The sequence below is a fragment of the Dromiciops gliroides genome, chromosome 2, assembly GCF_019393635.1.
Source record: "Dromiciops gliroides isolate mDroGli1 chromosome 2, mDroGli1.pri, whole genome shotgun sequence".
NCBI classification, from domain to species: Eukaryota; Metazoa; Chordata; class Mammalia; order Microbiotheria; family Microbiotheriidae; genus Dromiciops; species Dromiciops gliroides.
Genome location: NC_057862.1, coordinates 448,464,719 through 448,489,973, shown reverse-complemented (window position 1 = coordinate 448,489,973; position 25,255 = coordinate 448,464,719). Strand labels below are relative to the sequence as shown.

General features: G+C 36.9%; 1 protein-coding gene across 6 annotated transcripts; it reads left to right on the top strand.

The window, feature by feature from the left end:
- Positions 1–5,009: 5,009 nt before the first annotated feature.
- Positions 5,010–24,738, top strand: STX16 (syntaxin 16). 6 transcript variants are annotated; one of them, XM_043983374.1, is made up of 11 exons: positions 5,010–5,665; positions 10,214–10,225; positions 11,209–11,399; positions 12,462–12,610; positions 12,739–12,846; positions 14,990–15,130; positions 15,682–15,844; positions 17,127–17,218; positions 17,997–18,140; positions 19,063–19,143; positions 21,657–24,738. In XM_043983374.1, the coding sequence occupies exons 5-11, from the start codon at positions 12,754–12,756 to the stop codon at positions 21,759–21,761; spliced, it is 819 nt and encodes a 272-aa protein (XP_043839309.1). In that variant the 5' UTR covers positions 5,010–5,665; positions 10,214–10,225; positions 11,209–11,399; positions 12,462–12,610; positions 12,739–12,753; the 3' UTR covers positions 21,762–24,738. The 6 variants fall into 6 exon arrangements, with proteins under 6 accessions (XP_043839309.1, XP_043839310.1, XP_043839311.1 ...); XM_043983375.1 differs by lacking the exon at positions 11,209–11,399; XM_043983376.1 differs by lacking the exon at positions 12,462–12,610.
- The last annotated feature ends 517 nt before the right edge of the window (positions 24,739–25,255 follow it).

The following is a 25,255-nucleotide window of genomic DNA, read 5'->3' as shown; positions in this document are numbered from 1 at the left end:
CTCACCCCACCCCCCAAAAAAATTGTATTGCCACATTTTGTTTTTCCATTTTCCCTTCTATCCCCATCTTCCCTCCCAGAGAACAATGCCATATAAGAAAGAATAGTTTTTAGAGGAAAAAAAGAAATAAAAAGTTTCAAACCATGATTTCTTTGAAGGAATCTTTTTAAACCACATGCCCATTTTTGTGAGGGTTAGTTTAGTTAAAACTAGATAGCATAATACATAAACCCACTTAATCTGGAACATGTAAACTGGAATACATTGCAACATGCTAAAAGCAAACAAATAAGTGAGGGCAACATCATCAACCTCTCCTCTTGTCCTCTCAGCTGAGGTCCTCACTACATATATTTCTGAGGAAAATAAATCTGTTCAATAAGGGCTCTTTCTTCTCCCTTCCTCCTTAGATATCATCCTCCACTATTTACCCCTTTACTTCAGTTTCTGATAAAGAGATGGTTCTTCTCCCAAAGGCCCTCTATGCATACCCTTGATCCTATTTCCTCCTCTCATCTCCAGCAAAGTGCCCCCATTATCACCCAGTCTCACTATAAATTTCTATCCCTACCCCAATGTACTGGTTTCCTTCCCTGCTGCCTACAAACACATCCAAGTCTTCCCTATCCTTTAAGTCCATCCCTAGTAACTACTGCCCTTTATCTCTTCTCTCTTTCTCCAACTCTTTGAAAAATCCAACTACATGAACATGTCATAGCCTATACCACAATGAGTTGCAAATAAAAATATAAAAGGTCATATAAAGAAATCCGAGGAGGTTTTTTACCTTTTTTTTTTTACTTTTTTCACAGATGTGAGGGGGATTTATCAAATAAGGTATAAAGATAATAGATAAAATGAACAACATTGATTTATAAAATTGAAAACATTTTACATAAACAAAATCGATGCATTTAGAATTAGAAGAGAAGATTAAATTGCAAAAAGAATTACAGCAAATTTATATAATAAAGGTCTGATATCCAACATATGAGATATACACACATATATAAAAACAAGAACCATTCCCCCCCAAATGGTCAAATAATATGAAAAGGCAGTTTTCAAAAGTAGTTCAAGCTATCGACAATATAAAAACAATGCTTCTGATATGGTGGGAAATGGGGTACGGGTTGGGGTAGGGGATGGGGTTCTTAGGAATTCCTCTTTACACCCTCTTGCACACAAAACGTAGTTAGAATAAGGTGATAGTTTATTTAGGAGCAAGGGAAGGGAAGGGTGGGGGGAGGGAAACCATGAAAGAAATCCTTGTACTTTTCATGGGGAGATTTGGCATAAAGCACATGGCTCAGAGGTACCAAATCTCCTCGAACAGGAGACTGGAAGGTACTTTTATAGAGGACTGAGGGGGGTGGACCATCTGCCCGTGAAAAGTTCCTTTAGTGAGAGAGGATCATCCCCCACTGGTGGTAGCTGGGGGAATTGGGTGAGGAGTGGAGGACCATCCCCCACAGGTAGTGACTAGAGGAATTGGGTGAGGGGTGGCTATGGATCCCTCTTCAGAACACAAAGGCCGAAGCCACACCCAAATTTATCTCCCCAGGGTAAGGGAGACCAGAATGAAGGGTAGGAATCCCAAGCTAGCTCAGTCCGATTTGGTTCAGCTTATCTCTCTAGGCTTTATCTGTCCTCTGGTTTAGTTTCTCAAGGAGAAGCTTCCTTGATGTGCCCCAGAGAACTTCTGGGGTGCTCTGCACCCCATGACACTTCGAATCATTAATAAAAATAGAAATGCAAATCAAAACAACTCTGAGCTACTATAGTTATCTGATTAGCTATAATAACAGAGCACTAACATTATGGGGAATTGGGAAAGGTTTCTTGCAAGAAGAGGAGAGTTTAGTTGAGATTCAAAGGAAAGCGGGGAAGCCGGGACAAAGAGATGAGGAGGTAAAGAATTCCAGTTATGGAATAGCCAGTAAAAATAGAGTTAGAGGGGCTTTCAGCTCAGGTGCCCTTTAGGGCAGGATCACCTCTGTGGACCCTTTGAACCCTGAGATTCTTTTTATTTTAGAGTGGGGTTAGATAAAGTTATACCCTTTCTGATTAGTACAAGAAAACGTCATGGAGGAGCTAGGATTCCAAGAGTTACTTTAAACACTGGTCTAGCTAGAGATAGCTTGTCAGGCTGGGTATGTGGGAAATCATTCAAGTATACATTAGGGCTTTTTGGGAAAGGCTGGGAAACAAGGAGAGAAAGGGGGTGATGGTGGTTTTAAATAAATGCCTGTTCTCTATTGGTGATGTCTGGGGGCACTGAGGCAAAAATCATTGATACAGGTTCAGAAGAAAACTGGTTAGCAGCTAATTTTTCATTTTTACTGTCCAGCTGCCTGTATTTGGACAGTTTTTTTAATCTTTTAATGGATTCATCAGCGGATTTGTCTGTGTGGATCCTATGGATTTGATTTCCAAATTCTAGTTTTCTCAGGTGGCACCTAACCTATTAGAAAGGGAGGGCTCCAGGAAGAACCCCCACAAACTGGTTCACCCATCTTCTCCTTGCTCCCCCCAACCCCAAATTAAAAGAGTACATGGCCCATAGACTGCCACTATTATATCCAACTTCCTCAGGTAGAAACTTTATTTAAGTCTAATAAAGACTAGAGTGGGTGGCAAGAATGTTTATGCTTCTAGTTTGTGTGTGAAAACTGCATTCTCTAATATTGGATGGAGAAAAAAAGAGCTTCACTCTAGATAAAAGAGGAAAAAGTATTTGTGAAGTCTCACATTGCATAACCCTGCAGTGCCACCTACAGATACTGTGTGACACAGAGAGGTAGGAGGAAGGAGAAAGAGGAGTAGGATTACAATCTTGAGCCAGCACTTTAGGAGGTGGAAGGAAGGGTAGGCTAGGGAGATGGAGTGGGAGGAAAGAGGTGTGAAAACATGGAGAACACTAATCTGCCAGTGGTTTATTCCGTTGGGACTGGGGAATTTCTGTAAATTATTTAATTAAAACTAAGAGCAGAAATGGTTAGCACTGTTCAGTTGATGTTAATCCTTCCAAAGAACCATCTTTAAAGGGAAAAAGAAAGGGCCAGAAATGGAGAAAAAGAAAGGAGGGTGGGGTGGGGAGAGAAAGGATAAAGAAGAGGAGGAGGGAGAGGAAGAAGAGGAAGAAGGGGAGGGGAAGGGGGGGGGAAAGGGTAGCATTACATAACCATGAGGAATTGACATTCTCTCCCCAACCACATGACACTTGAGGCTACTGTGACCCTTACTATCATCCTAAAAGAAACTATTCTGAATCCACAATAATAGCTAGATATGAGCTAAAAGCATAGACATAATGCAGCACATAGTATTTCTACGAGGAGTAGTGTAGTAGGCAAGTTCTCTCACCTCTCTGAAACTCGGATTCCTTAACTGTAAAATCAGGGAGTTGGGACTGGTGATCTCTAAGATTCCCATCAGTTCTAAATGTCCTTGAGGGCAGGGGCATTATTTCTTATTTGTTTTCCCTAGAGCAGGGAGCCTTAATCTTGTGTCTATTAATTAGAGAGAGAGAGAGAGAGAGAGAGAGAGAGAGAGAGAGACATCCCATATTTCAATATAATCGGATTCCTTTGTGATTCTATGTATTTTATGTTTGTATTTAACATTATTTTAAGGAGTCCATAAGGTTTGCCACAGTACCAAATGGGTTCATGACACAAAAAGACCAAGAACTATATTTATTATCCTGAAGCACAAGGAATTTTGGGAATGGAAGTGTGTGTGTGTGTGTGTGTGTGTGTGTGTGTGTGTGTGTGTTCCTGTCCACACCTAGAAGTGGCAAATCTGGATTTGCAGGACTAGATGATGCCTGGGACCCTCCTGGGATTTCCATTCCTCAAAGCTCCCTCAGTGCTATGTGTGTTTGGACTGATAACAAAAAAACAACCACATCTCAAACGTTGCACAGAATCTTAAAGCTGGAAGGAACCTTAGAAATCACCTAGTCCAATCCTGTGGAATAAATCTTTTTATAATCCTTGACAAATGCTCATGCAACCAACGTTTGAACACCTTTATCTAGTTCTGGGAAGCTTTCTACCTTGAGAAGCAGCCAGTTCCACTATTGGTCAGCTTTAACAATAAAGAGGACTCCTGTTTGGGTTCGGTTGGACCAGGTGACCTCTGAGGTACTTTCCAACTGGAGAATGCTCCTATTCTGTGATCAGTAAGCTTGTCAAGCAGTGGAAAAGAGAACTGTCTGAGGAAACCTAGGTTCAAATTCCACCTCCGAAACACACTGTGTAACCCTAGGGAAAGTCACTTAACCACTCAGTGATCAACTATAAATTGCTGAGAAGGGACCAGTTTCCATTGGTAGAAGTTTCCTTAGCCTGCATATTCCCCATACCAATGAAATGACAGGTCCAGTTGTCTACCCTTTAGGTCAGGGACTAGTGTTCGTTTTATTTTTGTGTTCCCACTGCTTAGAAGAGTCTTGTACGTAGTGGGCTCTTAATACACGCCTGTTGACTGCTTAGTAAGTTGTCTTAAGTTAAAATCTACCTACCTGATCTTTCCACCCATTGGTTGTCGATAATACCAAAATTTGAGGCTAATGAAGTGATGCATTGCACCGTGTAGTGGTAGAAATAGTGCTGGATTTGGAGTCACCAGTCTCTGCCATTTTGGAAACCTCTGAACTTCGGGAAATTACCTTAACTTGTATGGGCTTAATTTCCTCATTCGTTAAATGAAAGGTAAGGTCTCTAACGAAGAGACCAGCTCTAAATCCTATTTCTCTTTCAGGAAGAGAAAGGGCTCCCAGAGGAGAGCCGTAGGATAAAGGGGAATGAGGGCAGCATTTGAGGAAATGACCTTAACGAGGACGCTCAGAGCTCAACTAAGCAAGGGGAGGGGGAAGAAGGAGGAGAGGAGGGAAGAATGCCCGGAACGTTATGAACCCAAGCCGCAGCGGGCTGGGGGGACACTTGAGAGAAACGGACCGGAAGCGAGAAGGGGGAAGCTTGATCTGACGGGACACCAACGCGGAAGTGGCAGGGCTGCTGCAGTCAGATCCGGGGATGGATGGAGCCGGAGGCGGCGGCGGCGGCGGAGTAGAGGAATGATGAGGCTGAGGACTGCGCCGCTTCCCCCTCGGGAGGCCCTGTAGTCGGAGGGGGGCGAGGCGTCGGGCGTGGGGCTCTCCTGCTTCGGGCTCCTGGAGGGAGGAGGGCGAAGAATCGGGACGTCGGGGCCGGGAGCCCGGCTGGGCTCTGACAGGCCCGCGGACGGGCTCCGAACGATCTGGAGGGGCCAGACCCGGCCGGGGCTCCCTGAGGGGAACCCGGGACAATCCCCGAGAGGGTCGGGGGCTCAGCCAGAGACCGGGGTGTGGGTGGGGGAATTAGACCTTTAGAAATCCAAGCCGGGATTTAGGAAAGGAGTGGGCGGGGAACCTCCCCCTTCACAAGCCCCCACTCCCGCTCTGCCCCTGCCCCTTGAGGGGAAGGTGGGGAAGCTTGAGGGGAGGTGGCCCCGCAGGATCCGAGGAGGTCCCGAGTTCTGAGGTTCAGGACGAGGCTCTGAGTGGGGGTCCCCGACAGGGAGGCGTGCAGGGTTAAGCATGGCCACCCGGCGTTTAACCGACGCTTTCTTGTTGTTGCGGAACAATTCCATCCAAAACCGGCAGCTGTTAGCCGAGCAAGTGAGTAGTTACACCTCCTCCACCTCCAGCCCTCTGCATTCACGTAGCGTTGCTGCGGTGAGTCTCCTGCCGGCCTCCTCCACCTGCTCCTCGCGGTGCCCCGTGCTCCGCGCCCTTCTCTCTGTCTCTGTCTGTCTTTCTCTCTGTGTATGTCTCTGTTGAAATGTCGTCGTCTTGTTGTTAGGAGGCATCAGACGGGAGGTTCTGGGTTTTGTTTTAAAACTCCCCATGTTACCCCCCAATTTCTCTGCCTTTCCTTTCCTATCCCCTCCCCCCAATTTCCCAGGACTTTTCCTTCCCACCTTCACAGGGCCGCCCTCGCTCTGGACTCGGACAAGTTCCTCCTCCTGGGTTCTGCTCAGTTTGAAAGCACTGTGTTTGATGCCTTATGAAGCACTGTGTTTTCACGCTTTCGTTGCTTCATGTTTCTGCTTGTTAACCTCTACCCTCACTTCCTCCCCTGTTCCCCAATCTCCTCTTTCCATTCTGATGCCTCCTTGTTTTGTCCAACAGATTTTCTCTTTAAAATGACTCTGTAGAATGGAGTCGTTTTAGCCTCATTTTTTTTTCCATGAGGATTTTCCATTCCTGTGTGGCAGTCGAGTCTCTTCTTGCTTTATGCTATTAATGATTTGTTTCCCTGTTTCCTGGAGAAGACAGTTTTGTGAAACTGTAAGGCGGGGGATGGACTTCCCTGTTTTTCATTTTCCATTCAGGAAATGAATCTTTCCTTTCATTCTGACTGCCTTTCACATGGTGTCTTTGTGGGAATTGATCTAATACTTGCACATTTAAAAAACAAACAAAACAAAAAAACCTGGACTGTTAGCCCAGCAGTCCAGTAAATTGCCATGGCTCCACAGTTTTAAAAAATGAATCCTTCCTTATGAGTTTAGGTTTATTGGTAGAAGAGTGTTTGAATTAAAATCTAGTAGTGGTTTTGGTGGTTATGTTATCAGAAGGCATGACTCAACTTTTACAAAGACAATACTTAGGAACTATAGTTTAAACGCACAGGCTTGGAAATGCCACATTAGAGACTATTACTGGAAACTTGTTCTCCATCAGCGAACCCTTGAATTTTATTATGATTGCTAACAGTTTCTTCTGAAAATTTATTTCATATAGGGGTTACTTACAAAGTGACTCCCTACAGATATACTCAAAGCCTTCTTTATTGATTCACAGGCACAGAAAAAGAGACCTGTATTTTTAGGCTGAAAAAGTGTGGGTTTGCCTCCTGAACAGTTTGATTTGAGATTTAATAGGTCCAAGCACCAAAACATGCAAGACCTGCTATATTTGCATATACATGGTTTCTGTTAAGAATCTGAAAAGCTGGGGCAGCTAGGTGACTCGGTGGAGAAAGTGCTGGCTTTGGATTCAGAAGGACCTGAGTTCAAATTTGACCTCACACACTTGACCCTGAACAAGTCAATTAACCTTCATTGCCCTGCAAAAAAAAGAAAAAAGAATTTGAAAAGCTATGATCCTCAGAGGCCTTGTTGTTGAGATAAGTCAGATCTAACTTTTATTGACCCCATTTGGGGTTTTCTTGTCAAAGATACTGGATTGGCTTGTCATTTTCTTCTCTAGCTCATTTTACAGATGAGGAAACTGAGGCAAATAGGGCGAAGTGACTTGACCAGGGTCACATAGCTAGTGTCTGAGGCTAGATTTGAATTCATGAAGATAAGTTTTCCAGATTCCAAGCCTAGATCTTAGAGGCATGGTGTACTAAATATTGTATTAGACTTAGTCTTACAGGGTCTGGCATGTATTAGCTTTATATGTATGTATTAGCTAGGCAAGTCACTTAACCTTTAGTTGCCTCAGACAAGCCATAGGATATAATAAATAAATCATAAAATTATTTGCAGTCTGCATCAGTAGCAGGATCTTCCACATGATAGGTTATGTATGCTGAGGAAATTACATATCCTTCACCTATTAACCACTGTATGAAGGTTCTCAGAAAACAAATCTTCTAAATTCTTTTAAAAATACAACCTTGAAAAAGTCTAAAGATGTTTGATAATACAGACATAGAATAATTCCAGTCTTAAATAGGAATAACTCAGGAAACTGAGAAACAATATCAATTACCAATTTCTGTTTATACTTTTATTAACAGAACAAATTGTTTAAAGGTTATTGTGCCATCATAATGGACTGGTAATAAAATAAGGCTGTTTACACTTTGTAAGGACAGCCATTTCCCACCAGGAAGCCAGGCTTTTCAAAAAGAATGTGGCAATAGTACTGCTGATCAAGGCATAAAGCTTCAATAGATAAAATAGCTTTTGTACAAAAAATTCTCCATTTTTCTCTGAATATTTTTTTCTAAAGTTGTAAATCAAACTAGAAAGTATGGTGAGGTATAAAGAGCGCACATGTTTGTTTAAAAAAAAATGTCAGGAAGTCCAAGTCCTATACTTTCCTCTGCCACTAATTTGCCAGTGTAATAATCTTTGGTAAATCATTTCTCTGAGCTTTTCTTTCCTCATCTGTGAAATGAGGGATTAGCTTAAATTTTTTTCTGAAGTCTTTGAAAATCTAAAATTCTTTGACTAATATCTCTTCAACTCAGGATTTATGGTAATCAAAAAGTATTACTATCTGCTAGGTTAATAGTCCTCATCTGAAGTGCCACATGTGATTTGGACTTTGGTTTGTTACATTCCTTTGTTTGGAGATCAGATACATTAAGTGGCCACTCCAGAACAAGAAAATGTGCTGATTGAAATATGAAGTAATGATTATTGGCTAAATTTGTCTTGGTCATGAATAGAAAAGCTTCCTTCTGATCAGCAGAAAATCTTAAACAAAGTAATTAGATCTCATTACAGTGTGGCACTATATGCTGTCTCTAATATTGTAGAACTAATAATATGGGTAGAATGTATATTAACTCTTGTTGCTATTCCCTCCAGCAACACAGTTACAAGTATCACCTTGCTTCTTTAATTCCCTCCCTCCCTCCCTCCCCGCCCTCAACCCCCATACATTTTCTGAGTTGCTTTGGGTGGAAATTTTATGAAAGCCAACTTTTTAGTAGTGAGCCTCTCTAGCTTAGCTGGACCTCAGAAAGAAGACAAATGCATAATATATCACCAAACTCTTCTCAATTTTCTTTCCAATTTAATAGAAGTTGCCAGAGTTTGCCCTCCAAAATCTAGGATTAACCTTACAGAAATGAAACACTGAAGTAGGACATTAGGGGAGAAGAATGTATATTAAATTTTATTTTATTTTAATTTCTTTTGTTTCTAAGAGTAAGTTGAAAAGGAGAACTTTAGCTTTTTATAATTTAATCTAATTTAGTTTTTCTGTAGAAGTATTTAGCTTCTTCAAAGTTCGATTGAAAGCCCTTTCTAGAACAATTTCTGAGAAACAATGAATTACAGAATGGTAAAGACTCCTTTCGCAAAATTAATAGTCAAGTATGAAAAATTCAAAGAGGCTTAATTATTTCTATGTGCCAATTATAGTATCTGTGAACATTACTAGAAAAGCTATTTAAATTTGCTGAGAATACTTAGTGCAAGAGACATCTATGCTCATCTTTTTAAAAAGATGAGTAGTTCTAGATTAGTATTATATTAGGGTTTGGAGAGTTTTCCCCTTTGCTTCTAAATATGTGTTTAGTTAGTGGCCAAGGGCTCCCAACCCTAGTAGAATTAGTTTTCACTGTTTTTAACATCCTATTTATATCCTGAGAAAGAGTTGGTTCTTAGCATCTTCATTCTGTAGATAAGACTGTTACTTGATTTGTGTAGTGTCTTGCATAGATAGACAATTAATACATATTTGTTTTCCAGACTCTAGAACATTTTTATGGGCTCTTACCCTTAAAAGATATTTACAGGGGGGCAGCAAGGTGGCGCAGTAGATAGAGAACCAGCCCAGAATTCAGGAGGACCTGAGTTCAAAACCAGCCTCAGACACTTGACACTTATTAGCTTTGTGGCCCTGGGCAAGTCACTTAACCCCTATTCCTCACCAAAAAAAAAAAAATTTACAGGGATTATTTCCATGTAAAAATGTAAAATTGTTTTATTTCTGATGAGATCACATTTTGTCATTACTTCATTATAGAGAATTTTATAATGTAACCTTATCTAGCTATTTGAATATCAATAACTATGACAAATAAATTTTGATAAAATAAGCTTGTGGGTTTTTTTTTTAACTTCTTTTTATATTTTGTCTTTAGAACTGTTTGGTGCTGTTGCTATTTTTCCAATCACCAAAATAGCCACTATGTAAAATCTATGTAAATGAAAATGTAGTTTTACGTAGCTTTACTATAGTTTAGTAATTTGGATTTTTCTTTTTACTTCTTTTTTAAACAAAAATGCCTTAGTTTGTGGAACTCTGTTTTTGGTGAAATGAATTACTGAAATCTAAAGAGTTTTTTGGGGTTGTTTTTGTTGTTGTTTTTTCAAAACTGACCATACTCTGTCTATCTGTCTCCATCCTTCTCTTTCTCCTACCTTTTGCTTTCTCTAACTGGATGGGACTGATGGGAACAACAAATCACTTCAGGAGCTGGATGAGGTATTGTGTTTTGAATGTTTTTGAAAGGTGATTAATTTCAGTTTGTAAAAAAATGTCCCTGTTGCTCTATATACAATGCCAGTAGAGCTGACGCTTATCTTTAGTCATACTATCTTCATTCTCAAAATGTTCTGTCTTTTTGTGGTATTCCGTGATTTAGTACTTGTGATAGATTCCCCCTTAACAGTCAAAAAAAATGGTATACATTATTTCATGTGGGTAGCAACTCTTTGTTATAATAAAACTGTGTTACTCAATCAACAAGCATTTATTAAGTGCCACAGGACCAATGCTGGGGAATTAAAGACAGAGATGAAACAGTTGTTGACCCCAAGGAGCTTATGTTCTACTCTTTTATAAATGGGGCTAATTATTGTGCTTCAAATTTGATGATTCGGAAAGATCTACAAGTATACTTCAACTGAAGAAATCTTGATTCAATAGGTAGGAAATACAGATTTACAAAACATACATTAGGAAGTATTTATGAAGCTGACAGAAAGATTTGCCTGTAATTACTAAGTTTTCCTAATGTATTCCAAATAGACTTTTACATATCTGGTGCAAACAATTTTTCAGAGGTTGCTGTATAAATCAAATTACATTTGTAGTTTTGATAAACAAAATTTAAAGACCTTTTTTAAAAACAAGGACTGTTCAACTCATTTGCTGGTTGTTAGTTGTTACAGTCATAATAGCTTACATTAATATAACACATTAAGATTTCTCTTCATGATGATCCCATAAAGTAGTTAGCATGGTCTCTTTTTTTCACATGAGGAATCTAATGCTTAGAGAAATAACTTGCTCATGGTGAAACCACATCTGATGATTCTTAAATCAGAAATTTTTAATGCTTCACAATAAATAGAATCTATCCTGTTTCACTGGAGCACATTTAAGTTATTCTTCCCAATATGTACTCTACAGTCCAGTGATTCTGTCCATTTTGCTTTTCTTCACATATGACACTCTATTTCTAGACTTCTTGCCTTTTAACCAGCTGTCTCTCCTTACCTGGAATGCTCTTCCTCCTTACCTCCACTTCCTGGCTTCCCAGGCTTCCTTCAAGAATCACCTCAAATCTCCCCTTCCATAAGAGGTCTTTTCTGGCCCCTTCCCCATTGCTAGTATCTTCCCTCTGAGATTATCTCCCATGGACATTATCTTGTAGGTAAGTAGCTTTTTTCATGCTATCTCCCCATTAAATTGTGAGCTTCTTGATGGTAGAGACTGTTTTTGCCCATTTTTTTGTATCCCCAACACAGTGCCTGGCACATAGTAGCAATTCAATAAATACTTGTTGACTGAAATAGTATGAAACATGGATTACCCATAGAGATCTTTTCAGCCTTTTCCCCTATGTTTTTACTTTCAGTGTGACAATAAAACTGAATACAACGGCAACTAAAAGATGCATTTTGCCAAAAGGCAAATATGCACAAAGCTATACAGCTCTAGAAAAATTGTTATTTGGAATTTTTGTGAATTGATTTGGGAGTTGTCATTAAATGTTTTTTAATTGTAGCACACATAATGGGTTTTTTGGGCATTTGTTCTTCCTTTATTCTTGCAATCCTCATGCTTGTTTGATCAATTTTCCCTTGTAACCTTAAAAATTTACAGACTTGCCTATAAGGGATTTTTTTTCTCCTTCTGACTATTATTCGGGCTTTTTGAGTTTTACTTGTACAATAGAATCATAGATCAAGAAACAAATTCAATGAGTCCTGTCATTTAAACAAAAGAGGTGGTTGTCTATGTCATTAAAGTTTTCTAAGAAGCATCTTTTTTATGAAAAAAAAAATCCAATTAAAACTATTGATACTATTTCTAAAGTACTTAAAACAAATCAAAGGTGAAAATACTACATCTGGACATAGGCTGGAGGGGGGGAAATTATTTAAAATATAGCCAAGGAAAAAAAGGTATCAAATAAAATATAGCAAAGATAATCCTTAAAAATGTCTACAAAGGTCCATAGTGTCAAATGTTAAGTTATAACCCTATGATTTATGACTGAGGGCTAAATTAGTCCTATTTAAAGAAAAAAAAATCCCCCCTGTTCTTTCTGTATCAAAGTCTTTGGGGTTTTTTCCAGCTGGTTTTTGTAGCAATCATATAAACTATTAAAACCCATGACACGGGATAAAGGCATTTTGCTATGAAATAATTCTAATAGCTTGTTCCTTTAAAAAGCTCTTTATCAAACTTTTTTTACTCATGTTTCCATAAGGAAACTAGGATCCTTTCTTATCCAGATGAAGCAAAATTCACATTCACCCATGTGTCTAAGGAGATCTACAACATGTGTAACTATAACAGAGGGAGAGAAATCATTCCAAATTGTAGCAATGTTCATTCAAGAAAACATTTCTTTGAGTGGTATGTTCATTTTCTGCTAGCTTCCTGTGTCTTTTTAGAGGCAATATTTTAAAAATAATAAGTGTATACTTATCAGTGTCAGATTTTCATATAAGTTTTGTTTTAAAATATTCCTTTTCTCTTCTTAGCTTGCTGATGATCGTATGGCATTGGTGTCAGGCATCAGCCTAGATCCAGAAGCAGCAATTGGTGTAACAAAACGATTACCTCCCAAATGGGTTGATGGAGTAGATGAAGTAAGTTGAATTTTTAAATATTACATTTGGCATATTTAAAACTAATGTCAAATTGCATTTCTGGATTTCAGTGGCAAAAATATATTTGGATAAACTTTATTATACTTCTTGTCTAAGAATATTTAAAGCTGCTTTGGGGCTTCAAGAATTAATATTTCTTATCTGTGGTAATTTAGACTTTATGTATAAAACCAATGGTAAACTCCTGAATCATGATGGAAGAAAACTTTGTATGTAATGTGGAGAAAGTAGTATTCAGAAAGTTGTGTTCTTATCTCCAGAAATTTGTTAGTGTGACCTGCAACTTGAGTATACTTGTATAAGTACCTATTATGTTACTTGAGCTGATTTATTCCTTCCCTTTAGTGATAGTATATAAAACCAGCCCATAATGCTCTCACAGTGTGTTTACCATGGAAAGAAACATTGTCTTTCCAAAGAGTTACCTTTGCACTGTCAATTTATTTCATAAAACATTCTTTGTTTTTTATACCTGTCTATCAATCAGTAAGCATTTATTAAGTGCCTTCTATGTTTCAGATTCTGTGCTAGGTCTACAGATACCAGGAATGAACCATCTCTATAAGGACCTTATAGTCTACTGGGAAACAAGTACATATGTATAAGTATATACAGAATAAACATAAAGAGAATAAATGCAGATGATTAGATACAAGGTTGTTAGGAAAGACAGACATTAGCAATTGATATCAGAGAAGGCTTCATGGAGAAGGTAATGTTTGAGCCATGTCTTGAAGGAATCGAGAGGCTGTGAGGTGGAGGTGAGGAGAGGGTGTATTCCAGACATGAAGAACAGCTAGTGCAAAACCATGGAGAGTGTCGTGTATGAGAAGCAGAGAGAGCTCTCTGTTATAGGAGGGGGGTAATATACAATGAGATTGGAAAGATAGGTTGGGGACAGGTTGAGAAGAACTTTGAAAGCTAAGCACATCCATTAATATTTGTTCCTAGAGACATTAAAGAGTCTCTGGGGGCAGCTAGGTGGTGTAGTGGATAGAGCATCGGCCCTGGAGTCAGGAGGACCTGAGTTCAAATGCAGCCTCAGACACTTAACACTTACTAGCTGTGTAATCCTGGGCAAGTCACTTAATCCCCAATTGCCTCACCAAAAAAAAAAAAAAAGAGTCTCTGTAGTTGATTGACTAGGTCAGATCTGCACTTCAGGAAAACCACTTTGGCACTGTATGGAGGATGAACTGAAATAGTAAGAAACTTGAAACAAGGAGACCTGTTAGAAGGCTGCAACTTCAGTCATCTAAATGAAATGTGATGAGGACCTGAACTAAGGTGGTAGTTGTGTGAGTGAGGGAAGAGGTGAGATTTCATGAGCACAGAGGTAAAAACGATGAGATGCAGCGACCCATTGAATATGTGAGTTTGGGCTGAGACCAAGATTCCAAACCTGAGAGATTGTAAAAATGATGGTATCTTTTCACAGAAGTAGAGAATTTTGAAAGGAGGCTAGATTTGGGATAAAAGACATAAATAACATGTTGAGTTTGAGATAATTCTGGGACATCCAGCTGGTCATATCTAACAAACAGTGGCACTGGTCACCCTGAAAGCCTAGAATGCAAACCCTTCTTACCTCTGCATCAGAAAGTCCCTCTTTCCCTATCACTGTCTCACTGTCTTATACATGAAGCCTTTCCTCGTCTGCTAGTGCCCTCTCTCAAGCCACCTTGTTTTTAATTTTTATATATGTATTTGTTGTCTCCCTCACTAGAATATAAGCTCCTCATGAGAAGAATCATTTAGTTCTTTGTACTTGAATCCCCAGCACCTTTCATATAATTGGAAAAACCGGGATTGAATATATAGATCTGTGAGTTATCTATATAGAGATGATAACTAAATCCATAGGAGTTGATGAGGTCATTGAGAGAGGGTATAGAAAGGAATAGAAGAGGATGAACAAGAGAGCCTAGGGGAACACCCACGGTTAGGAGGTATGATATAGATGATTTTTATATATCATCACCACTGCTTTCAGGTGATCCCGGCAGGAATGCCTGAACTTTTCATTTTTTATGTAACTAATAGTCTAAAGATTTGTTGTATACATTTGTCCATTGATCTTTCTGATTTATTTCAATGTTGTTAATCGACTCATGTCTTTTAGATACAATACGATGTTGGCAGAATTAAACAGAAGATGAAAGACTTAGCCAGTCTTCATGACAAGCATTTAAATAGACCTACATTGGATGATAGCAGTGAAGAGGAGCATGCCATTGAAATAACCACACAAGAAATCACACAGGTGAGGGTTCCAAAGATTACAAAAGAAATGTTTGGGTTTGACCCCTCAGACTATCTCCTAAATTTGTGAAAGTATGCTATTAAATTTTACATGTAATGTACCAAACAAAATTGACTTCAATTCACTTTCATTTAAAAATATATATATACATTACTTGTCATGTTTGGAAATTCAAAGCATGACAGATATCAGAGATCTAAAAGGTTTGGGGATCACTCTCTAAGAATCTCTAGTGTCCTAGCATGATTTTTTAAAGAAATTTCATCAAGCTATCATTTTAACACTCGGTATTTTAGATGGTTTTTTTCATTTTTTAAAGCATATGTGATTCATTTAAGTGGTAATTTAATCTCTATATTAAGGCTTAGGCTATTTTCCTTAAATTTACTGTTTTATATCAAGTAGTATAAATAAAACATCTTGAATATTTTTCAAGTATGAAATTTCATGTCATATCAGTATTTCACATCAGTAATTGCTATTTGGAATTGTGAATTTTTGAAAATCATATTTAAATTGTCCCATTTGATCAATGAAGATTCTGCTTCCAGCTCTTTCATAGATGTCAGAGAGCAGTGCAGGCCTTGCAGAGCAGAGCACGAAACTGTACTGAACAGGAAGAGCGGGTCCTCCGAAATGTAGTATCCTCTTTAGCTCAGTCTCTTCAGGAATTATCCACTAATTTTAGACATGCACAGTCTGGCTATCTGAAGCGTAAGTATCATTTCAGATTCAAGCACTTGGTCTCTGCACTTTTTTTGCAGCAATAAAATGATTTTTGCTGTAAAATTACAAGAAGATATGTTGATTGGTTTTGTGATTGTTAATTTCTTCATCTTTCCTGGTTTCTGTTTATTAGTTTTGAGCATAGGTGAAAACTATGTCAAAAGAAGCATTAAACATTCTTTACTTGGAGAAAATCAAACAAAATGGAATTACTTAATGACAGCAAAAAAGATCACATAACTATATAGGCATTGCAATGATAAAACCTCATTAATGTAATTTAAGTTAAGCCTAAAATGGAGATGGGGAAAGGGCTGGGAATAGTGGAGAAAAGCTAGGAATAATTATCTGAAGTTGTTGGCACACTTCTCAGTTGCTGTACTGAAAAGTAATAGTGTATTTCTTTTAAAAACCAAGTTTTACAAAACAATTCAGTAACACATTTAGTGAGCACTTACCTCATTACCCACATTCTAAAAAACAATATTAGCCTGCTTTCATGAAGCATCAAGAAGGGATGAATAAAACATAATAAATGAATAAATAATAATAATAAATAATAAATGAATAAAACATAATAAACCATAAAACAAGCTAGAATGTAATAACTGCAAAGAAGTTAAATAGGCATGAGATTCAGGTAGCAAGGGAGTACTTTCAGTTAAAGGGGATGAGCAAAGGAGGGCTGGTACAGACTTTAAAGGACAATAGTCACTTGTGGGGACAGTCTGTTCATGAATAAATAAGATGAACATATCACTCTTTCAGTAGTTTACTCTCCCATTTGCCCAGCAAATTGCTTACTCTCCCATTTGCCCAGCAAAAGTAAACCTTAACTCACTTTCTCTAAATTATTGCATATTCCTACTTAGTGGGGCACTAGTTAATACAGTTATTGATCTTCTCATTAGAAACTTAAACCAAATAGTGCTATTTAATGTTTGAACTTTATTTGATGATCTAAAAATTAGTAAATATTACCGTTTGTCTCTTAATTTCCTTTTTGTAGGTTTTTGTTTTGTTTTTGTGGGACAGAGAGGGTTAAGTGACTTGCCCAGGGTCATACAGCTAGTAAATGTCAAGTGTCTGAGTTCAGATTTGAACTCAGGTCCTCCTGAATCCAGGGCCGGTGCTTTATCCACTGTGCCACCTAGCTGCCCCCCAAAAGTTCCATGTTGATATTATAGATTTATTCTGTTTCTTAATTCTAGAGTATTATTTCCAAAATCATATTAAATATTTTAGTAAGGTACCTTCATATCTCTAATAGGCATGAAGAATCGAGAGGAAAGGTCCCAGCATTTTTTCGACACATCAGTTCCACTCATGGATGATGGAGAGGATAACACTCTTTATGATCGGGTATGTTAAGGACCACAAAGTTAATAGCAGTTCACTAGCACTTTTTCCTAGTCCACTGACACTTTTTCCTTTCTTTTTAAAAAAATATCTGATTTTTATACAGAAAAAACATCAATAATGTTATTATGCATTCATCACATAGTTTTTGCAATGTGCTACAAGATAAATGTCTGGGGTGGGGGGGATACATAAAAGTTAGGTCTTTATTTTTAAGGTCTTATGTGACATTGTACTTTTGCATTTCTGAAAGCATTCTTGAAAATAGTCTACACTAATTTCTTCCTTGTGAATAAAGCAAGGAACCACAATGTCACTCAGTGCTTTTTTTCAGAGTTGTCTCTGCATAGGGTAATGCAAACATGTAAGTGACTTGGGTTGACTATGATAACCCAGGTTACAATTCAGTACCCATTTGGAACCAATGTACTTTTTGGATTTAGATCTTTTCCTGGTAAGGGAATATTAAAGATTTTTACAATAAAGTCCATATACCTAACTCAGAAGAATATTCAAGCATGTCCACCACTTATATAAGTTAGGCATAATATAATATCTTTCCTTTATTAAAGAGAAAATCCTAACTTAAAAAGATCTGGGGGGGGGCAGCTAGGTAGCGCGGTGGATAGAGCACCAGCCTTGGATTCAGGAGGACCTGAATTCAAATCTGGCCTCAGACACTTAACACTTACTAGCTGTGTGACCCTGGGCAAGTCACTTAACCCCAATTGCCTCACCAAAAAGAAAAAAAACAAAATCTGCCTTTTTTTTCTTTCAACAGGGTTTTACGGATGACCAGTTAGTGTTAGTGGAACAAAATACACTAATGGTTGAAGAGCGGGAGCGAGAAATTCGCCAGATTGTACAGTCTATTTCTGACCTAAATGAAATATTCAGGGACTTAGGAGCAATGATTGTAGAACAAGTATGTGAATTTCTCTTCTCATTGTCTAATTTTCTTTATGTAACACCTGATCCTCTGGTTCTGACTTCTTTCAATTATGATTTCTGCCACTATATGAGCTTTCTATTTTTGGCAGTTTATTGCATAATGGCCACTGAAGCCGCTGCCAATCAAATACAATTAAAGTGATGATTCATCATTGATAAAATTCCTTAGGAAATAGTGTTTCGGCTTAGATCCAATGTGAAGCCAACTACTCAAAGCAGAGCTTTAGAGCTATAGAAGATCCAGGTACAGTAATTATTTTAACAATTTCAAATGAACTGATATAATTTCTAGTAGAAAATGTTTCAGTTAAAGGCCCTATCATCACACACAGTACATCAGCTCCCTTTCTCCAGTTTGGCCAACAATTGAGGCAGTTTTTCAAAGAAAATTAGGCTGTCTGAAGCAAAATTGTTCATTTTTATGATGGTGGGTTGTGGCTTGAAATCTTTAGTTCTTATATACAGAAACTGAGGTTTACATTTATTGCAGTGATAAAAATTTGGTGGCCTTAATAATAACCACATATGGTTTTGCTAGCATTATCTGTTTAAGTTTGTGGGCACTAATGCTCCTTTTCAGAGCTAGTTCCTACTCAACTATATATTTGACAGATTCAGTAAATCAATGACTCACTATCTTTTAGGATTTAAATTTTTAAAAATCTGTCATTCCTTATGAGCTATGTGATTTTATTGTACCTAACAAGGCAAGCATGAGTCTATGCTGGTTGATTATGGTGATTTAGCCATATTTCACCCAAATCATACTGAGGCTTTCAGTTATATTTTTTAAACATAAGGAATTGGTACAACTAACCTTGTTAATAATGCCTGCATTTTACAAATTTCATTTTGAAATTCAATTTTTAATTATTAACTGTTGTTTTATTATTTAGGGGACAGTCCTTGATAGAATTGACTATAATGTTGAACAATCCTGTATCAAAACAGAAGACGGTTTGAAACAGCTTCAAAAGGTAAAGGGAGAGACTATTAAAATAATGTTATTTTTGTGGTTGAGACAGTTTTAAGAGCTATCACCAAATGGAGAATTGTGTCAGTGGCTTTTTCAGCACTCAAAGTCTTGAAGTGTTTGGTGCCAATAGCTGTTATAGAAGCATCATAAAGTAAGTCTAGAGAATCCTGACAAGTCTGTAATCCAGGAAGCACTTTATCCAAAGCCACTCCTGGGTCACTACTTTTTATCTGCCATTGAAGATCTCTGGTGAACCTCACACTTAGGAGCACTTGGTAGTATGACAATAAAAATCCAAAAGGGTTGTAATTTTCCCCCCCCTTAAAAACACATTCCTTTTTAAGCCTAATTTCTTTTTGAAACAAGTTGTTTCAACGTTTGTTGAAGTGTCTTAAAAAAAAAAATCTGTTCATTATTGCTGACTCATACTTTTCATGGAACATTTCTGATGAATTTCTGGCAGAGAAACTCTTCTGCAAAAGATCAGAATCTAGCTTTTCCCCTTCTAATTTCCACCGTAGATCTCTGAAAAGTAGTTAAAGTAGAATACTTGTTTGTTCTCTAATTTTTTTCATATAAGAGATCATTATGGTACACTTTTTTGTATTTGTTTATTTTTCTTATGGATGGGATAGGTCTCTTCCTCAACTTCTAAATCTAACCACTTATGGGAAGCAGATGTGCATAAACTGCCAAGTAAATTTCATATTTTGTTGAATGTATTTTAAAAATAGGGTCTGACTATTCACAAGTAAAATGTATTCCTTCTATTTCCTCATGCACCATCTAGTTATATTTTCAGCCACAAAATTAGCATTTTTCTGATTTTTTTCAGTACCACTTTGTTGTATTTCTGAGGCCAGTCATTTTTGTTAAAACAGAAAGGGGTACTATTCACAATAGTATCAGCTTGTTCTATTGGTTGAAAGTTTATATTGGGACATTTGCAACCCACTCAGAGCTCTTGTGACCATGTGCTTGGTGAGAATGGAACCAATAAAAATATGCCTTTATTGTTTATCTAGAAGTAACATCTTCCTTGGCATAATGCAGAGATCTAGTAAACATTTAGGTTAATTTGGCCATCAGCCATTATGTAGTACAGCAGTAAAAACTGGCTTTATATAATACCTGAGTTTAGAGACTGTTCTGAATTTTGCAAGGCTTTAGAGGCATCTTGAATGAGACTAGCAAAACAGATTATATGATACATATAGAATAAAACCCTAGGCCTTCTGAATTACTTTGTGTTATATGTTCAATTTGAATTGAACTGGTTTTGAATCCATTTAGTATTGGCTTCCCTGCATTTTTTTCCTTTTCCTTTGTGTGACTTAGTGACTTGATCCTAACTAAGCTCACAGGAAAGCCTGATTTATGATGCCATTGAGTTTATAGTGTAACCATCTCTGCTTTGGGGGGTCACTTGCTACTGTTGGGTTCATCTCTCAGGAGGCCATGTAAGTTCTGATGATTTCTCAGTGGATATATAATTAAAGAAGACGCAGTTGGAAGTTCAGAGATGTTTCCATCAAGCTTTTGTGCTCTGATGAATCCCCCTTTACTGGTGTCCACCAGGAGCAGTCTCCTAGAATTGGGATTTTAGTCCCTAGTGTCAGAATGCATTATTCTCCCTTTTTCTTTTTTTCCCCACAGTGTTTCTTACCATGTCTCGTTACAGTATCAACCCCTAAAAGGCAATTTACAGTTAATTAGATAATAGTTTGTCTTACATCTGTAACATTTTAGATTGCAGTCTCCTTGTGAGATTTAGGAAGAGAGGCCTTATCATCAGCAAGATAGTTTAGAAAGCATTTCTTAGGGTGGCTTATTTCTGCAGGTGGCTAATCTCAATTTTGGGTTAATTCTTTTTAGCTTTAGCTCCCATTTCAGAGAAAAACATTTTCTGACCTCTCCTATATGTAGAGTAGGAAAGAATTTCATGTTATTCTAAAATAGATGAAACTTTATATTCAAACATTAATCTAAAGAATTATACAGTTTAGGGGTAGCTAGGTGGCGCAGTGGATAGAGCACTGGCCCTGGAGTCAGGAGGACCTGAGTTCAAATCCAGCCTCAGACACTTGACACTTACTAGCTGTGTGACCCTGGGCAAGTCACTTAACCCTAATTGCCTCACCAAAAAAAAAAAAAGAATTATACAGTTTACACTATTATGCAAAAGGGAGAAGGTTTTGTTAAAGAAGTGAATTGATAGATTCAATGAAAATAGAAACCATGGGGATCAGCATGACTTTCAACTTAGACTCTAAATTTTAGGAAATTTGGGTTAAATAGATAGTAGAATTAGTGAAATACTCCTTTTATAATATGATTGGGTTATAATATTATTTGGGCTAATTTCTGGAGTGTGACCATAGAACCAGAAATCAAGAGCTCTCATATTAAAAATAACTGGAATTTAAGAACATAAGAGGATAGATAAGTCAGCTTTTATTTTGGCTCTTTTGAAAAGTCACTTACTGGATGTTTTGTTTTGTTTTAATTTTATAGGCAGAACAGTACCAAAAGAAGAATCGGAAGATGCTTGTTATTTTAATTTTATTTGTAATAGTTATTGTCCTTATTGTTGTACTAGTTGGTGTAAAGTCTCACTAGGTAACTGTGTGTGTGTATGTGTATGTGTATGTGTATGTATGAATTTTCCCAGTGTGAATGAGTGGACCTTTATTTCTGAAAGCTGCCTTTGAATGTATAACCCTCAGTGGTACAAGTCTGTGCAATGTTTCCATAGATTCTTTTTCATGAATCATGTTTCAGTGATAGGAATGGTTTGGGTTTTTTCCAACAGAGAGTTTCAAGTTAAATGATGATGCTACCAAATAGAAATTGAGTTCTGTATCCAAACATTCACAGTATTTTTTTTAATAGAAAATATGAGGAATCGAAAGTTTACAAGCACATGCAAAAGCTGTTAAAATGTATGTATATGCTATTTTTAGCAGTCATGTCTGAGTTGCATGTTGAAATACATTTTGCAATTGAGGTTTGGAGGGGGGTGATTTTTTTTTTAATCATGTGTTTTTAAAGTGATTTGGTACCAAAAAATATGGTTGGAGGTCAAATGCCTTAAACAGTGGTTTATAAGTATTTAACATCCTCATTTTCCTCCACAGATTTTCCATATTAAAATAAATTGAAACGGTCTTTAAAAATGTAAAATTCATTCTCCTTTAATGTAATTTAGTTTCCCATCATGGCTAATAATAAGATTAATAAAGTTTGGATACTAAGAAATAATCATTGATAAAAATACATTTAGTTGCTCAGTTAAAACAGCTTTATGTATTTAAATGAATTAGTCTTTGTCCTTCATTTTAGAATTTCTGCACTATATTTTTTACTGTAAACCAGATGGTATTACTATTTATAGCTACCCAAGCTAAAAATTTGATGCTATGAATTAAATAATAGTTAAAAGGAAGTTCCTCAGTTATTATTATTCATTCCATTTTTTTATACCAGCTATAGGATGGCTTTCAAATCAGGCTCTCTTTAATCAAGTAGCAGTTTGGCCCTATTGAGTTACCAAAGTACAGTTCAACCGCAGATCATTAACAGAACATATGCTCTCAGTGGTTTAACTTATTACCTGAGATGTAGGTCCATTTTATAGTACTAAAAAAATCTTGACTAAAACCTTTTCTTATCTATGTGGGGCAGATTTCTAAAGGAGGACTTCATAGTTGTACTTATTTTTGTTGATATGGTGCTGTCAAATACTACTGGAATTATAGAACAATGTGATGATGATGACTTTGGAGAATTAAATTCTTCATATTCTAATTGGTCCTGAAATGACTGTACAATATTTATATGACCCTTATTTATTCTGTACTTATTTTCTTAAAGGTTTAATAATAGTATAATTCCAATAGAGTTGCTTTCTATTTTGATTAGCAACATGAAATGTTCTCCGTACAATTGATTTTGAAGCTGTTTCCAGAAATTTAATCTCTGGTTCAGTGTAGTAATATCCTATGTGTGACTAAATTGTAAAAATCAAGACATGTAACATTATAACCTTTTGCCTTAGCCACTCCCATTTCACTCCTGAATTGTTTATGGTTATAGGCAGCCACTCACTAAATTTTCTTTTGACCAAAGTGACAATAGAACACATACTATACCTGACATTCCAGGAAATAGCACCTTTTGAAATGTGGCCATGATTCTTCCATAATAGATAGCTCTTTTGTTGTGGAAGAACTTTAGGTAAGAAAGATCCCATTACCCCCAAATTTGGGGCTTCTTCCAATTTCTCAAATAACTATTCACTCTTTATACCAGATTATTATGTGTGGTATTTAAGGTGAACCTAGTTGGAAATTCTGCTTTTGGACAGGAAGCCAGTTTGATGGATAATTCTCCTAAAAGATATAGACCATGAGAACAGTTCTGGGAATAGTTGTGGAACTTGTTTCTGTGTATTCATCCGTTTCCATAAAGTGAAATCACAGTAATTTTTAAAGAAAATAGCTCATTTAAGAAATAAAAACTATTTATTTTCAATGAGTAGGATTTTTTTTCTCCATCATGGGTTCACGAAATAATTAGGATTTCTCTTTTTAAAATATACCTGTTGTGGGAGGGAGGGACAGTCATTTCCTTTAGACTTTATGAAAACTAGGATAAAAACTAGTGTCAACTGTTTCGACTGTCAGGCTTCAGAAAGATGTAAATAGTCACATGGCAGGAAATAAATTAGAATTTGGCCCCAAGAGCTACTGTGTTTCATTGTAGGCAAAGGAATTTTTTTCCAGTATATCCTGGGCATCAGAATACTTTATATACTACTAAGTGTGTACTTGAGGAAAGATTAGTTACAATTTGGGCAGTAAAATAAAACTATCTTGTACTAGTGAATCAAAATTATATTTTTTTTCCTGTGATGAGATCATCTTCATTGCCTTTTGACAGCCATTTTCTGTATTAAAATGAGCCAATCTAGTTTCTAGCTTCCATGTTGAAGTTGGGCACAATTGACTGCCACCAAGAATAAGACATTTTTTTGCCTAGAATTGGCCAATTACTTTTGGTTAGGATTGATGACATAGGTTATGCTTATTCATTGTCCTGTGCCCAGTGAAAGCCTAATTCATTGCTTAGGGAAATTCATTGGTTTTGTTGACTGTCACTTTGAAAGTTAAAGGAAAATGGGGGGAGGGGAAACCCAAATGATGTTTTGTTTGACTCTTAATCTAGTGTTGTTACTGATACTTTCCATGATTGTAAATGAAACTACTGTCCCCTTTTGTGGTGTTGCTGGTTACACCATGCATTGTAAAACAGTATGTTGCTCTAATTTAACATATTTACATCTTTCTCTACTAATTGAGAGTCTTTATTTATTTGTCTTGACACAAGTGCTTTTGATGTTTTTATCCTAGCTAATGATTTCTTAAAGGTAATAAAACCCTTACAACTTGATTGGTCAGAGATGACTTTTTTCTTTTGTGCTAAAATAAAATAATTAAGCACTTAATATTTCCAAGATTAAATTTTTGTCTATTTTTATGAATTTATCATTCCTGAGAGAGATTTTATACAATAAAGCAATCATAGAGATTATGGACCATTGTTTTGAAATCCTAGTATTAATTTTAATGGGGATGGGAGGGGAAGGGCATTGTAGATTATTTGATCATCAAGAATACCCAGCCTATGTTGTGACTAATCCCACTTGTGATCAAGTATTTTACAAAGGATCTGAGTCCTGATACATTGGAACAAACATTACAAATTAAATTCCTTTAACTAAGGAGGACATTCAAATATAATTCTCCATTTAATAGGCAATACAAAAAAGAAGAAATTAATTTTATACCAGAAAGTTGTTTTCTATCAAAGAATTTTATCAGGCTAAGAAATAATTGCAAAGCTTGATAAAAAAACAAAAACAAAACTCTGCCATTGAGAGCAGTATTCAGAAAGGTTGAAGACAATTATAAAGCAGAGTTCACAAAATGTTTTGAGCAATGGTAGTATTATTAGAATAAATGTTTAGTCTTCCCAGGAAACAACTTTAAAGGGAACTATTCTTTAAAGGGAACGGATGGTGTATTTATAAATAACTATAACTGGTCATATAC